The 16,920-nt window shown below is 42.2% G+C and overlaps 1 protein-coding gene across 4 annotated transcripts in view; it reads right to left on the bottom strand.

Moving 5' to 3' along the window:
- Positions 1–16,920, bottom strand: part of LOC121277623 (cytochrome b5 reductase 4) — a 110,531-nt gene that overhangs the window by 50,011 nt on the left and 43,600 nt on the right. Inside the window, exons 8-12 of one of the 4 annotated variants that reach the window (XM_041187183.1) lie at positions 14,931–15,024; positions 10,089–10,121; positions 9,458–9,601; positions 7,059–7,199; positions 3,839–3,988 (exon numbers count right to left, since the gene is read on the bottom strand). In XM_041187183.1, coding sequence (XP_041043117.1) covers positions 3,839–3,988; positions 7,059–7,199; positions 9,458–9,601; positions 10,089–10,121; positions 14,931–15,024 — 562 coding nt within the window. The remainder of the gene's footprint in view (positions 1–3,838; positions 3,989–7,058; positions 7,200–9,457; positions 9,602–10,088; positions 10,122–14,930; positions 15,025–16,920) is intronic. The other 3 variants (XM_041187184.1, XM_041187185.1, XM_041187186.1) reach the window with 3 other exon arrangements.

Here is a 16,920-nt window from a genome sequence, read left to right as displayed (position 1 = left end):
TAACCCATCTATATCTGACTGTAGCCTCCTAATGTGCTCTTCATAACTTACTTTCCGACCTATCTTTGTGACATCAGCAAATTTGGCAAACATCCCTTCATCCAAGTCATTTATATAAAATGTAAACAATTGAGGTCCCAGCACTGATCCCTGTGCACGCCATTCGTTACATCTTGCCAACCTGAAAAGGAGCCATTTATGCCTACTCTCGGCTTCCTGTTAGCCATGGACTGCTTCAGTATCTGAGGAGTCACGAATGGTGCTGAATATTGTGCAATCGTCACCAAACAGCCCCACTTCTGACCTTATGATGGTAGAAAGGTCATTGATGAAGCAGCTAAAGATGAGTGGGCCGAGGACACTACCCTGAGGAACTCCTGCAGTGATATACCGCAATTGAGATGATTGACCTCCAACAACAGCAACCATCTTCTTTTATGCTAGCTATGACTCCAACCAGCGGAGAATTATCCCCTAGATTCCTATTGACTCCAGTTTTGCTGAGGCTCCTTGGATGCCATTCTCGGCCATATGCTGCCTTGATGTCAAGGGCAGTCATTCACACCTCACCTCTGGAGTTCATCTCTTTTGTCCCTGTTTGAACTAAGGCTGTAATGAGGTCAGGAGCTGAGTGACCCTGGCGGAACCCAAACTGAGCGTCAGTAAGTAGGTTATTGCTAAGCAAGTGCCGCTTGATAGCACTATTGAAGACCCCTTCCATTACTTTACTAACAATGGAGAATAGATTGATGGGGCGGTAATGAGCCGCGTTGGATTTGTCCTGCTTTGTGTGTACAGGAAATACCTGGGCAATTTTCCACATAGCCGGGTAGATGCCAGTGTTGTAGCTGTACTGAATCAGCTTGGCTAGGGCCGTGGCAAGTTCTGGAGCACAAATCTTCAGTACTATTGCTGGAATATTGTCAAGGCACATAGCCTTTGCACTATCCAGTGTCTTCAGCCGTTTCTTGATATCATGTGGAGTGAATCGAATGGGCTAAAGACTGGCATCAGTGAGGAGGTTGAGATGGATCATCCACTTGGTACTCTTGGCTGAAGATTGTTGCGAATTTTTCAGACTTATCATTTGCACTGATGATGCTGGACTCCTCCATCATTGAGCATGGGGATATTTGTGGAGCCTCCTCCTCCAGTGACTTGTTGAATTGTCCAGCACCATTCACGACTGGATGTGGCAGAACTGCAGAGCTTAGATCTGATCTGCTCGTTGTGAATTCACTTTGCTCTGTTTATCACTTGCTACTTCTGCTGTTTGGCACACATGTAGTCCTGTGTTCTGGCTTCACCAGGTTGACACCTCATTTTTAGGTATGCCGGGTGCTGCTCCTGGCATGCCCTCTAACGCTCTTCATTGAACCAGGGTTGATCCCTTGGCTTGGTGGTAATGGTAGAGTGGAGGATATGCTGGGCCAAGAGGTTACACGTTGTGTTCGAACACAATTCTGCTGCTGCTGATGGCCCACAGCGCTTCATGGTTGCCCAGTCTTGAGTTGCTAGATCTGTTTGAAATCTATCCCATTTAGCCCAGTGGTAAGTGCCACACAACATGATGGAGGGTATCCTCAATGTTAAGACAAGACTTCATCTCCAAAAGGACTGTGCAGTGGTCATTCCTATCGAAACTGTCACTGAGATGCATCTGCGGCACACAGATTGGTGAGGATGGGGTCAAGTATGTTTTTCCCTCTTGTTGGTTCCCTCACCACCCGCCACAGACCCAGCTTAGCAGCTATGTCCTTTAGGACTCGGCCAGCTCGGTCAGTTGTGGTGCTACCAAGCCACCCTTGGTGATGGACATTGAACTCCGCCCGAGTACATTCTGCGCCCTTGCCACCTTCAGTACTTCCTCTAAGTTGTGTTCAATGTGGAGGAGTACTGATTCATCAGCTGAGGGGTGGGGCAGTACGTGGTAATCAGCAGGAGGTTTCATTGCCCATGTTTGACCTAATGCCATGAGACTTCATGGGGTCCGGAGTCGATGCTGAAGACTCAGTGGGCAACTCCCTCCTGACTGTATACCACTGTGCCGCCACCTCTGCTGGCCCTGTTTTGCCAGTGGGATAGGACATACCCAGGGACGGTGATGGTGGTGTCTGGGACATGATCTGAAAGGTATGATTCCATGAGGATGGCTATGTCAGGCGATGACTAGTCTATGAGACAGCTCTCCTAATTTTGGCACAAGCCCCTACATGTTAGTAAGGAGGACTTTACAGGGTCAACAGAGTTGGGTTTCCTGTTGTCGTTTCCGGTGCCTAAGGCGATGCTGAGTGGTCTGTCTAATTTCATTCCTTTTTATTTACTTTGTAACAGTTTGATACATCTGTGTGAGATAGTTGATGATGCACTGGTTTTAATTTTACAAAATTCCCTGGCCAAGATTTTCCCGTCAGCAATTTGGGGGCGGGGCCCACTCGCTGATGGGAAAATGACGTGGGATGACGTTGATAATATTGCTGTGAACCCCCAGAAAATGTTATGCCTTGTTTGTGAAGTGTAACTGGGTTTTGACAGTTTACTAAGTCGTAACTCCTGAACAGCTTCTCTGGCCCTGGAAAACTAATTCTCCATTTGTTTAATGTACTTTGTTCCCTTGTGAAAAGCTGCACTTGTAGAGCTTCATTGCGACATCAGCCTTTTCAATATTGCAATTCAATAATTTCATCAATAAATATATACTACATAGCTGAATCATGAAAATTTTACATCTACACTAGTGCAAGTGATTGTGAGCTGTTTCAGAAACTTAGTGGTTAGTCAAGGCAGGTCACAATACACTTTTGACACACCATTGTTAACAAAATCTCAGTCTCACAAAGGCACACATTACCATAATTTCATTTCATATTCCTTTATGGAGAAAAATGCAAGTTTCTACTGTGATAAATGTTAGCTATATGTACCATCCAGACACAAAATATAGGAGTCGGGTACCAATACATTGTAATATATTGAAATAATTATCAAGGAAAAGAATATGCAACATGGAGATTAAATTATCTATTGGCTATATATTTACAGTTCAATTTGGTGGCCTTAATTAAACCAAATATAACAGACTAGCCATTTTGAATTAAAAGAGCTTACACCTGAACCGTTATTCTGCCTTTTCTCTTTGATGTGCCAACTGTGTACTTGCAATATTTCTGGTTTCAATTAAAATTTCCTGGCTTATAGGTGCTGATTTAGAGTGACCTAAATTAACCTATGGAAGGATAAAAGTAAATGGATTATATTTACCAAAGGAAGCATTCAGTAGTTTTGATTAAATATTGCCTAGGGATTCATTTTGCTGATGTCTGCATGTGTAAACCTGAAGCTGGGTCTTCAGTTCCATGTACAGTGTATGAATGAATAAACACAAAGATTCCTGCTCTGAATCAATGTCTGTCAGGAGATTTCTGAGAGAAACACTTTTTTTAATTACTGGACCCAGAATTGATTCCATTTAAAATTATATTTACAATTGCGATGAAGATGACTTGCTAAAATCAGAAAACTTTGGAAACATTCATTTTCCTTTCAAGTCATTTGCTAATTGTCTAAGACAATTTTAGTTAACGTGTAATTTCTAAGTTGAGCAAGCGCAATCCCTCCCCACAGTTATCTATTTGTGTTTTATCACGTTCACTACTACTCTCCCTTAGCCTACTGATCAATCACAATTAGTTTCAAGGTGCTTATGCAACCCAAGCTGATGGATCACTGGTGCAGGTTAAATACAAAGATTTTGCAAATGAAAACTAGTGCAATTAATCTGCATCTCATTTATGGGCAGAGCAGTAGGATTAAAAAAAATCAAAATCCATTCTCTTACCGATTTGAAGCTTGTCAATATGTGGTGTTAGCAATCCATCAGGGTAGATTTTGATCATTAAATAGATATTTGTACAGGTAAGACCATCATCCTTTGGTTCTGCATACAAGGATGGCAGCACAGGGGTATACGGCCTAACTGCTTCTACATCTGGGAGAAGAGAAAATTGAAAGAGTAGTATAATAATATCACAAAACAAAAACAAAAATACCTGGAAAAACTCAGCAGGTCTGGCAGCATCTGCGGAGAGGAGCACAGTTAACGTTTCGAGTCCAAATGACCCTTCAACAGAACTAAGTAAAAATAGAAGAGAGGTGAAATAAGGTGAAATAATACGACATCCTGGTTGAGAAACTGAAGACAAAGATATCGTATTGGTCCAATTAGAACAAGTCACATAACCAATTATCCAGCAGGCATGGAGAAGACAAAGTTTTATGTCACTGGGCCTTGGAGATTGGAGAGCAGGAAGTCCTAGATTCTTCTTTGTGCTTGGACAACAGTAGTGTGGACTATACTTGTCCATGGTGTCTCCGTGTTGAGGGATAAGCAATGTTTATTCAGTATTCATAATTCTGATCTTGTTTTATTCTTTCATGAAGATGTGGGCATCACTGGCAAGGCCAGTGCTTGTTGCCCATCCCTAATTGCCTTTGAACTGTGTGGCTTGCTAGGACATTTCAGAAGGCAGTTAAGAGTCAATCACATTGTTGTGAGTCTGGAGTCACACATAGGCCAGACCAAGGACAGCAGATTTTCTTTCCTAAAAGACATCAGTGAACTAAATGGGTTTTTACAACAATTGATGATAGTTTCGTTTAGCAGAGAGCTGGCATGGGCATGATGGGCCAAATGGTCTCCTTCTTTGCTGTAACCATTCTATGATTCCTTTACTGAGATTAGCTTCCAATTCCAGATTTTATTAATTGAATTTAAATTCTACCAACTGCTGTGGTGGGATTTGAACCCATGTCCCCAGAGCATTAGCCTGAATTACTAGTCCAGTGATATTGTCACTACACCACCATCTCCTCCTAAATTGCTAACCAGTCCCTTCTGCTGGGATCACATGGATACCAGGTGAGGATATGTTTTGACTTGGCTGTGATCAGAGATTCAAACATTTAAAATAGGGGGTTAGGGAGGGTCATCAACCACAACATTACATCAGCATGACTCACAGCTGTTAGGAGATTAGCGCTAAGGGGAAAGAAATAAAAACATACTACGCTAGGCATGTAATCACAGCACTGCCCTGCTACAACTCAGTTATACTATGATCATGCACTTGTGAACTGATCACAACTCAACAGTGTTGCCTTATTGATGGAAGAGGTTGGAAACCTTCAACTTTGCTTGAGGAGGGCAGAAGACTTTAAAGTTGTTTACCATATATAGTGATAGAGTGTTAATAGGTTTTAAGGTAATTTATAATGATTGCTTGCAAATAAAAGCAAAAATCACGAAACTTTTTTTTAAACGTAGAAGTGTCCAAATGCAGCAAGACCTGAACAATATCTAGGCTTGAGCTGACAAGTGGCAAGTAACATTCAAGCCACTCAAGTGACAGGCAATGACCATTTCCAACAAGAGAGAATTTAACCATTGCCCCTTGATGTTCAATGACATTACCATCACTGATCAACATTTTCAACATCCTGGGAGTTACCATCAACCAGAAACTGAATCGGACTAGCCATATAAATACTGTGGCTACAAGAACAGGTCAGAGGCTAGGAATCCTGCAGTGAGTAACTCACCTCTTGACTCCCCAAAATCTGTACACCAACTACAAGGCACAAGTCAGGAGTGTAATTGAGCGCTCCCCACTTGCCTGGATGAGTGAAGCTCCCACAACACTCAAGCTTGACATCATCCAGGATAAAGCAGCCCACTTGATTGGCACCACATCCACAAACATTCACTCCCTCTACTACTGATGCACAGTGGCAGCAGGATGCACCATCTACAAAATGCACTGCAGGAATTCACCAAGGCTCCCTAGACAGCACCTTCCATACCCACAACCACTCCCATCTAGAAGGACAAGGGCAGCAGATAGATAGGAACACCACCACCTGGAGGTTTCCCTCCAAGTTACTCACCATCCTGACTTGGAAATGAATCACTGTTCCTTCACTGTCATTGGATCAAAACCCTGAAACTCCCTTCCTAACAGCACTGTGGTGTACCTACATAACACGGACTGCAGCGGTTCAAGAAGGCAGCTCAGCACCACCTTCTCAAGGGCAACTAGGGATGGGAAATAAATGCTGGCCCAGCCAGCAAAGCACATCCTGTGAATGAATGAAAAAAACACAATTGCCAAGATTTTCCCCATGGCAATTTGGGGGGCGGGGCCCGCTCGCCAAGGGGAAAATGATGCGGGAAGATGTCAGGAGGAACGCCCGACGTCATCCCGGGCCATTTAAATTTTTAGGAAGGCGGGCGGACAGCAAAATCAATTGAGGCCATTGACAGGCTAGTTAAAATGCTTAAAGACCTGCCCGGCCAACCTTAAGGCTGGCCCCAGCGAGCTTCTGATTATGCATGAAACCTCATCCACTGGCAGGATGAAGTTTCATGTCTGTTTTGTACAAAAATAATAAAGTTTATCTGTTCTTTATTAACATGTCCCATCTCGTGTGACATTGTCACATGAGGAGGACATGTTAATTTTTTAATGGTTCTATTTTAAAGTTTTTACCACTGTCAGTATTCTCCCTGAGACAGGACTTTGCTTCAGGGAGATGTGCGCCCTTTCGTACGCATGCGTAAAAGAGCACACTTTGACAGATGGGGAATACCGCCCCCCCCGCCCCCCCACCCCTTCCCCTCCCCCCGCACAGGAAGCACATAGCGCTTCCTGTTGGGGATACCGCCTTAACTGGCCCGACCGCTTGAAATGGCGACGGGCTCCATTTCAGTGGCAGGGGTCGGCTGCCCACCCGCTGCCATCCAAGGGCAAGATTCTGCCCAATTTCTCTGCAGTGGAAAGCACAGGAATCCACATCCTAATGGCTTCTAGGTACATTTATGTTAACAGGAGGCCTAATAATCAAGGAACTATTTTACACATAAACCTCCATGTTTAATCTTTGCCTCTTAGATTTCACAAAGTAGAATTACAAATGAGTTCTGCTTATTCAGGTAAATACATATTTTGCTTTTAATTTACATGCTCTTAGCAGTAATGAATATCTATAACTGAATGTTGTACCTTGAATGCTACCTTTGAGATAAATGTGTTGTCCAACAGGAATTGTCAAATAACATCCAGGTGGTAGCTGAAAGCACAGCAATCTAGTGTCATGTGACACATCCATCTTTGACAGCAGGGTGCATTTCCGGTAAAAAAGATCTAAGGGTTGGGCGAGGGAAAAGACATTTTAAAAAAAATAACGGAATTGCTAATATTTACAACTTTGCTTTTTCCCTCTAATTTGCACAATTTTTGTCATGTTGTTGCAACTGATTATTTGTTTATATAAAGCTCTATGTGATGATAATGTTTATCTATGTTCCTTAACTTAATTGGCACAAACTGATGTCCAATACAATGGATAACTACCGTAACGTGTTATGGAAGATATGCAGGGCAGTTTGTGTCATGTCATGCTATTTGATATTTAAAGTCTGTAGACTTATTCAACACCAGTTAATGATTACAGTCCTTAAATTGGCAATGACAAAGAGGCTTGTTTGCAGGGAAGTTGACACGCTTCACAGTACTCAGCGACGGGTTCGCATAGATCAGAGTCTTCTCTCCCATCAGTCACTTATCCATTTTGGCGCAACTTCGCTTGACTGCAGGAGCCCTTCTGTTGCAGGCCTGGAAGGTCTGAATCAATGTTGATATAATTGTCAGTGTTGAGGTAAACAGGAGGTCTTGTGGCACAGTAGGGAGTGTCCCTGCATCTGAGCCAGAAGCTCCGGGTTTAAGTCCCATTCCAGGACTTGAGGGGCAAGGAAGGTGTGTTCATAACGCGGTTGAGTATCAATCTGCAGGTCCTTCCAACATATGCTAATGGCAGGGGCTAAGAGTGGCTGAGATTCCTGGTCAGCCATGTGATGGAAAGAAAATTGGAGCCTCAACCATCACTTTTCATAGCTCCCGACTATAACATGCATTTAATAGCAACTTGGATACTTTGGGGGAGGGGCTGGGTGGCTCAGTTGGCTGGGCGGCAGGTGTGGATCAAACAGGACAGGGTTCGATCCCCATTCTCACTGGGGTGCAATCGGGACCTGCCTCCTTGCCTATCTGTGGTAGAGATTGCAACACTGTGGGATGGGCTTGCCTTTGGACAGAGAACTGAGGAAGAAAGGAAGTGTTGAAGTAGAGTGTGATGTCATCCATTTCCTTGGCACTAATCAATGCGGGAGCCTGAATGGAAAGGGCTCGATTTCTTAAACTATTCTTGTATATCTTGCTCTGAATGCAGTGGAAAACAAGGTGAAACTATTCCTTGCAGATGGCTACATAAAGCTGAGAGAGATTTGCTGAGTTTTGAAATCATGCTCATGCAACAAGCATTTTATTCATCAATGCACAGTATTTAAAGCCTTTGGCAGATATTTATACATATATATTTATCAATGCAAGCGATGTAATGCATAATTAGTATGAAAAACAAGTCGTACAAGCACAAATTAGCTAGGTGTCACCTATGCTAAATTTCCAACCTGTGCAGTCTTTTATTCCAGTGCTTCTATTTGATTTTTGCTTGCTTTATTTGCTCTCAACTAGTAAATTACTAGTCTGAATAAAACTAACTTCCATCAGAGTGTATTAGTTTTGGGTATATATAATGAGCATGCTACATAAAGCAAATTTCATATGTTACAAATATGGTCACCTGGGGAGCATAGAATTAGCCGTTTGGTGCTGCCACACAACCTAGCATTTCTTTCACCTGCCTAACCTAGAAAGCACAGCCTGGGATGATGCAACCAACAGCAAATATTTGAAACTTTGCCTTCCTAACCTAAGTGACCGAGAGCTTTGGTGCCCATAGCAACAAGCAAAGATCTTTTAGTTGGGGCTAAAGCAACTGGCACAATAAAACAGCCCATAGGACTCTATACAGATGTGGGAGATGGAGACTATGTGCAGCACCACCTCTCTGGAACATCATGATGACATTTCTAAATATGCCCTATGCAATGGTTTCTGCCAGGCTATGCTACTGTGGTTGTGTGGAGGATACAAGCATATGAGTTAATAGCAGAAGTAGGCCACTTGGCCCCTCGAGCCTGCTCGGCCATTTAATTAGATCATTGCTGATCTGATTGTAACCTCAACTCCATATTCCTGTCTACCCCTGATAAACTTTCACCCCCTTGCTTATCAAAAATCTGCTTCCACCATCTTTTGAGGAAGAGAGTTCTAAAGGCTCATGACCCTCAGGGAAAAAAATTCTCCTCATCACTGTCTTAAATGGGCGACCCCTGATTTTAAAGCAGTGACCCTTAGTTCTAGATTCTCCCACAAGAGGATGTGGAATAGAGAACCTAAACTGTGTATCTTTCACTGAGGTCACAAATGAAGAAAAGATTTCAAAAGAAAATAAATCTTTCAACATATAACTCAAATGATAAAAGTATACATATTCATACCTCCATCGGTATTCTTTTTGAATGAGTTATGATGTTCTAGAGGTTGTCCAAGATCACTCCATATTGCACTGTTAAGCTTTTTCAGGTGCAGTTCTATTTTTCCCACCTTACTGGCACAGTGCACTGAAAAATTGCAGTTTACTTCTAAGTAACAGGGTGTACATGAAATGGTGTTTAACAGATCTCAGAACAGTATGCAAGTTCTACATTAAATTCCTAATGCAACATGAAGCTGGAGCCAAAGTTGTAATTATCATAAACATATCTTCTTAATGAAGATGAACTTTAAGGCTAATTTTACATTAACAGAATATTGTGGGAAGTCCAACCTAAATTTCTGCAGGAGTTACGGGCAGAATAAAACCAAAGTCTTGCATCATGAATTCGGAAAATTGTCCTTGTATTTTGGGTGAACAATAGAACGTTTCTAAAATATATTGATATTTTGTGAGATTAGTATGAAGGTGGTATTTAACGAGGTATTGATGTAAACAGGTAATTATCTTGCAAGAAACTAAGTGCAAAAATGTTATCAACTATCAATGTGAAATTCATCTGCAATTATGAAAAACATCGAATGATAATTTCAGTATTTTCTGAAAGCAGGCGATTTTATTAAAATTCTACATACCAGAAACTACCTCTTGTACTTCATGACTTAATTCTATATAAAAAAAGTCAAGGTCTTATGTTAGTACCAAAAAACATTTCAAAATATTTACAATTAAAGTAAAACAAAATCTATATCTATATAAAATCTATATATTTCGTATAAAACATCAGGACGAATTAACATCAAGACACTCAAATATCCTCTTGCAATGCTGTGAACTAACGAGAGTGAATTTAGGCTCCTGTTGGCTGGATGAGTAAATAGGATTACATAGAACCAAGCCATATATCAACTGAGAAGAGCCCAAGTTCAGTCTGGTGAGTGACAAGTTATCCAATCTAAGTCTGACCATTTGTTCTCAGGTTGTGAGCCATGCTGGCAAGGACACATTTATTACCCATTTGTGGTTGTCTTAAGTGGGTGATCGAACATCTTCTTTACAGCAATTATTTTCACAACTGAGTGGCACACTAGGCTATTTCAGAAGACATTAAATTAAAAATCACATAGGGCTGGATTTAATGTGGCGTAGTGGCCCCACTAAAAAAGTCAGGGAGCGCCCACCCCTCCTCCCAAAAGCTACCCTGCAGTCATTCAATGCTATGAGCACAGTTAAGTAGTTGCAGGTGAGACTTCTATCCCTACCTAGCAAGCAAATCTCCTCTCAAAGAGCTGCTGGTCAATCTAATTGGCCGGCAGCTCTCTCATCCCAGCAGTGCCACTAGGAGCAGTGGCCACCACAGGGACTGCAGCCAATCCAGACAAAGAAGAGTCCAGACGCTGAGATGTCCAAGATCTTGCCAGGGCCAGGCTGACAGGCCCTGCTGAGGGAGGTCTCGGGGGGTGGGGGGGGGCAGGTTTGAGAGGCTGGTGGAGAAGGTAAAAGGGACTGGAGGGTGAACCTGGTCTGCTCCTGGCATCATCTGAGTCTGAAGAAAGCTGCATGTGATTAAAGTTTCCACTATTATTTTGATGGGCCCAGAGGGCCCACAAAAGAGGTCCCCACCCTTCTCCTTGTCCAACACCAACCCATACAGCTAAAGCTGTTGGGCATCTTACATGTCATGGATCTCCCCACCATGGATAAAATGCCTCTGGCCAACTTGATGAGGCCCTTAAGTGGTTATTAATTGGCTTAAGGGCGGGCAGGTTGCCCCTGAGGCTCAATTGCAGACAGGGCTGGATTGGTCAGGTAGGCAGCAGGCATGGCACCCACTGGATTTTACATGCCACCCTGCCTTAAACGCCCCCTTTCCTCCCCACCTCCCGAAGGAAGAGTGCAAAATCGAGCCTATCGTGTGATATTGGGGTCCCTTATCAGAGGAAAGGGGGAGGGATAAAAAGTGCATTTCACTGAAGGGCATTAGTGAACCTTTTAGGGCCGACTGCTTAAATTGGTGCTCCCAGAAAATGCCTCGTCTTACTAAGAGTGCCCAGTTGGATGAGCCTTGATAAAGCATTAATCACTGCCTTTAGAAGAAAAAAAGTTACTTGTACTCAACATCATCGCTATTCTGATCAGTCACTTGCTTAGCTGAAGACTTGATGCTGTAGGACATTACCTCTGACAGGATTTGCAAACCAGTTCTTTACATTTAATATAAAACATCAGGTACCTACAAATTGAAGTTCTATTCTAACCCTTATTTGAAGGGGTGGGAGATAAGACAATGGATTGGATTTTGTGGTAAGAATAAAGGTCAAGCTACCAGTGCTCATTGTTGTTAAGGAGTAAACTTGACAGCAGCTTCCAGTTAAATAGGGAAATTAGAACGTTGCTGTCTGAATTGCTCTGGTCGTCCAGAAGCTGCACTACACTGGCACAAAAGCAAGTAAGTTATGGTGTACCTTCATAAAACATTGGTTTGGCTTCAACTGCAGTATTGTGTCCGATTCAGGGCATCACATTTAGGAATAATGTGGAAGAATTAGAGAGGGTGTAGAAAAGATTCACAAGAATGGTTCCAGGAGGAGCGAATTCAGTTACATGGACATAATGGGAGAAATTGGAGTTGCTCTCATTAGAGAAGATTGAGAGAAGATTTAATAAAATCATGAGGAGTCTGGGCAGAGTATATAGGCAGAAACTGTTCGGATTGGCGGAAGGGTCGAGAACCAGAGGACAAATATTTAAGCTAAGTGGCAAAGGAAGCAACGGTGGCGTAAGGAAAATCTTTTTTACGCAGCAAGTGGTTAAGGTCTGGAATGCACTGCCTGAGAATGTGGTGGAGACAGATTCAACCATGACTCTCAAAAGAGAATTGGGTAATTATCTGAAGAGAAAAAAATTGCAGAGCTATGGGGAAAAGGCAGGGGAGCGGGAGTAGATGGGTTGCTCTTGCAGAGAGCCGGCGAGAACACAACGGACCGAATAACTTTTCCTGTGCTCCAACCATTTTATGATTCCAGTCTCTGATTTTCTCTTGGGCCATGCAACAGAATTTTTCAATCTCTTTTGGTACCTCATCGAATGCCCTCTGAAAATCCACACACATCAACTGCATTCCCTTTACAGAATCACATCTTCGAGAAACATGACTAATTAACGTATGCTGCTAGACTTAGAATGAAAAGCTCTAAGTGCTCACTAAGTTTATCTCAAATTATGAAGTCCAACTGTTTGACCACACCTGATGTTACTAGCCTGATGTTGCATTGGCTATCTCTAATCCCATGCCATAATTTTCACATTTAAAGGTGGACAACTGCCATTAGGACTCAGTGTCTTACCTGCATTGAGTTCTATTAATTTTTCAGGACCAAGTCCCTTTCCACAGTTATCACTAAAATTTGTTCTATATCATTCTCTATTACACCGACATTCTCACTTGCGCCATCAAAAGTAAAATAAAATATTTAATATCTATTATGATTTCACCCTGCACAGTTAAATTTCCTGCTTCATCTCAGACCAGCACAGCCTGCTCTATTTTGAAAATGCAATTTCACACTGACTATTCTCTTGGAGCTTAAGAATTATAAGTTCTGGGAGGCAGAAGAAAATGGCTTCTGCTGAAAACAATGCTTTTTAAAAATTTGTTCATGAAAATGAGGGTGTCAGTGGCTAGACCAGCATTTATCGTCCATCCCCAATTGCCCTTGAGAAGATGGTGGTGAGTCGCTTTCTTGAACCGCTGCAGTCCATATGATGTAGGTGCACCCACAGTGATGTTAAGGAATGAGTTCCAGGATTTTGACTCAGTGATAGTGAAGGGACCAACTGCAAGTCAGGATGCTTTGTGGCTTGGAGGGAAATTTGGGGGTGTTCCCATGCATCTGCTGCCATTGTCCTTCTAGGTGAGAGTAATTGAGAGTTTGGAATATGCTGTCAAAGGAGGCTTGGTGAATTGCTGCCGTGGATGGGATGTCAGTCAAGTCGGCTGCTTTGTCCTCGACGGTGTTGTGCTTCTTGGGTGTTGTTGGAGTAGCATTCATTCAGGCATGTGGAGCGTATTCCATCACACTCCTGACTTGTGCCTTGCAGATAGTGCACAGGCTTTGGAGAGTCAGGAAATGAGTTGTTTGCCTCAGAATTTGCAGCCTCTAACCTGTTCTTGTAGTTAAAGAATTCATCCAGCTGGTCCAGTTAGGTTTCTGGTCAATGGTAACTCCCAGGGTGTTGCTGGTCAGGTAATGGCAATGCAGCTGAGTGTCAAGGGGAGATGGTTAGCTTCTCTCTTGTTGGAGATGGTCGTCTCCTGGCATTTGTGTGGCATGAATGTTACTTGCCACTTACCAGGCCAGACCTCCATGTTGTCCAGGTCTTGCTGCATGCAGGCAGACTTCTTCAGTATCTGAGGAGTTATGAATGGGTGCTGAATACCATGCAATCATCATTGCTGAGTAAGTGCTACTTAATAGAACTGCCAACAGCACCTTCCATCACTTTGCTGTTGGAATCCATCTACCTGATACAGATGCAAAGGATATCCCTTTCATCTTATGCTGATGTTGCTCCATTGAACCACCTATTCCTATTGAATCGCCTATTCCTGTAAACAACCTGTCTCTCCTTACTATTTTAATCTACTGTTTCAAATGCTCTCAAATTCATAACTTCAGAAAAATAAATTTAATCAATTTTAACTTCCTTTCTGCTATAATGCCCATGACTGGAGATTTCAATGTTTACCATTAGCTATGGTTCTGCTTTCCTGCTTCAGGTAATATGGCTTTAAATTCTCCATGGCTAAATTCCCTTCTTACTCCAGGATCAAGGACAACTTCAAACTCCCTCTTTTCGCTATAAACCAACTCCTCTGGCCAATTTTATAGCCCCCCCATCCCCCCAATCCTCATTTCTAAGCTGAAGTACAAGGAGCTCATACATTTCACCTTAAAAATGGGGTTTAAGCCATTAGCTGCCCTTCTGTGAAACTTCTTAGGATGTTTCACTACATTAAAAAGTTGTTGTTATTTGTGACATAATTTTGAACAGGTCATCATCCTCTTCTTAAGATCCCATACTATTAGTTAAATGGACAATAAAATACTGTATCCCATATCATCAAATAGGCTCGAGGCATTCTATGCCTTGCTTTAACATTTCCTACTTTCTTTTAAGTTATGCTACCACAAACATTTTCTACTTGTAGTTTTCAATTTAAAAATGTTTAGAGTAAAATGTCTTAAGCCATTTGTTTCAATAGCTTGGTGCTGGCCCATATGAATTTTAATCTTGCAACAATGAACAATTTCAGTCTTGAAATTTAATAGACAGATTTTCAGCGATGTATTATCAAAGCCTTCAAAAGTACAATATCAGTGAAAAATATGGATCAAATAATGTACATACAAAATGAAAACTCATTTTATTTTCTGATTTGTTTGACCAACAGCAACAGTGAAGCACCTACGTACCCAGGTGAAGGATATAAGAATATTCTTGTTGACGAACTTCTGTTCTTAGCACACCACCTTCCAAATCTACAATCACGGAACCTGAGTTGATGTCCTTTGAAAGAATTTGCACAAATTAAGAACTGCCACAAATTTATGCTGCTTCAAATTAATAAATTCAGATTAAGAATTTAAATAAGGAGATGTACAGATACTTGGAATAACTGATCATTTCACATGCAAGTAGCATTTCAATTACCGGTACCATTATGTATATCATATAAATTGTCAGTGCAAATTCCTCCCTTCCCTTTTGAAAGGAACATGTAATGTCTGAGTTGGTACCAGAAAAGTTGATGATTAAAGCTGGTTGTTATCAACACTTAACCAGTACACTGAAGTCTGTCAGAGAAGGGATTCAGTCACTTCTACCTGATCTGGCCTAAACGTGACTCAAGTTCAAACAACAGTTCACTCTTCATGACCTAACAAGATACTCAGCTGTACAAACCAAGACAATTAAGGCTGGGTAACAAAAACATCTGAGCCAATGTCACTCACATCCTGAAAGCATTTTTTAAAAAAGCAATACTTGGTAAGGGTAGTGAGTTGTTGTGATCTGAAATGGACTGAGCACAGTGGAGAACTGTTTCCATAGAAACAGATGGCCAGACATCTGTGTTCTCCACCTGTGCTCATTATGAATGTTTAGCTGAGAGCAGAGACTGATAAATAGTGGAAATGGTGGAAATCAGTGTCTCAGAAAGAGAAAACCAGTCCAAAAGAGAAAGCTTGAGAGTGAACACACAAGACAATGTGTGAAAAGCAGAGCATGTGCAGGGAGAGGGGCGGGGGGAGATGGAAGAACACAGGCATAAGGTGATCACATGTTCTAGCCTATCAAGCAGGCACAAGTGCAGAACAGTGGCACAATGTCACCTAGCATGAAGATTCCAAAGAGAATGGAATCAGTGCTCAAATTGGAAAGCTGAACAGTGACGGAAATATTGTGACAAGAAATTTGTACATCAAACAAAAATTGTACAAAGTTAATACGGACACAGCAAGTGTACCTTACATAGCTATGGATTCTCAACAATATAAACTAGTTGACCCCCTCCCATGGCATTACACATAACTCAGAGGGTACCCTGGTTGCTTTACCAAACTCCAAGAACCCCTCCAGAGCTTTGAAATCCCAAATATCTTTCTGCTAAGCTGTTTTGTCCAGATATCTCTTCCCATTGTTACCAGACCCCTTGACCTTCCCTCGCATTTCAGATACTGGGAACTGCCTGAAAAATAATAGACAAAATGCACCAGGGTAAGAGTAGATTCCTGGTATTTTGGAGCACTTAGGGAGGGCAGATATCAAGGGTTTTACTGCTCCTTCCCCTCTGCCCCCTTCTCCTTTAATATTCCTTAGTTTTATGTGGATTTTTTTTCTCTCCCTTCCTCTGATCTCTATTCTATGACTGGTTCTGTGTTTAAACATTGGGTTGTATTTTCCTCGCACAGGGGAAGTGAGGTGGTCTTCCAGTTTGATAAACTAGAGTGGGGTCTTGGAGTTTCCCAAGACTATGGTTAAACTACTGACATTTTACAACAGTTTGAAGGCTTAATCTGTTGTTTGGGTGAACTGGGGATTGGGATCTTTGAGAGATGGAGGTTGGGAAGTTGAAAGAGGGACAGGGATGGAAGATGGGAGGCACAAGAAAAGGATGAAAGTTAAGAGGCAGAGATAGAATGGAAGGCCAGACAAGTATTGGACAGTTGGAAGTTGAGAGGGAAAGCTGGTAGAGCTACTGAAATGGAAAAGTTGAGGGCTAGCATTATTCTAGGAGTGGAAGTAGAGAAAATTGGCAGCCAGCAACCTTTATTTAGCCGAGTTCACCCCTCTCACATTTCTCTCTTCTCCTTCCTCTCACCCCCCAGTTGATACCCAATTTCTCCCTCCCCCTTCCTTCTTTTATTGCTCCCTTCTGCAACCTTTCTGCTCCCCACTCTTGCA

Source organism: Carcharodon carcharias, chromosome 5 (genome assembly GCF_017639515.1).
Source record: "Carcharodon carcharias isolate sCarCar2 chromosome 5, sCarCar2.pri, whole genome shotgun sequence".
NCBI classification, from domain to species: Eukaryota; Metazoa; Chordata; class Chondrichthyes; order Lamniformes; family Lamnidae; genus Carcharodon; species Carcharodon carcharias.
Note: the sequence above shows the minus strand (reverse complement) of the source record. Positions and strands in the feature narration are given on the sequence as shown.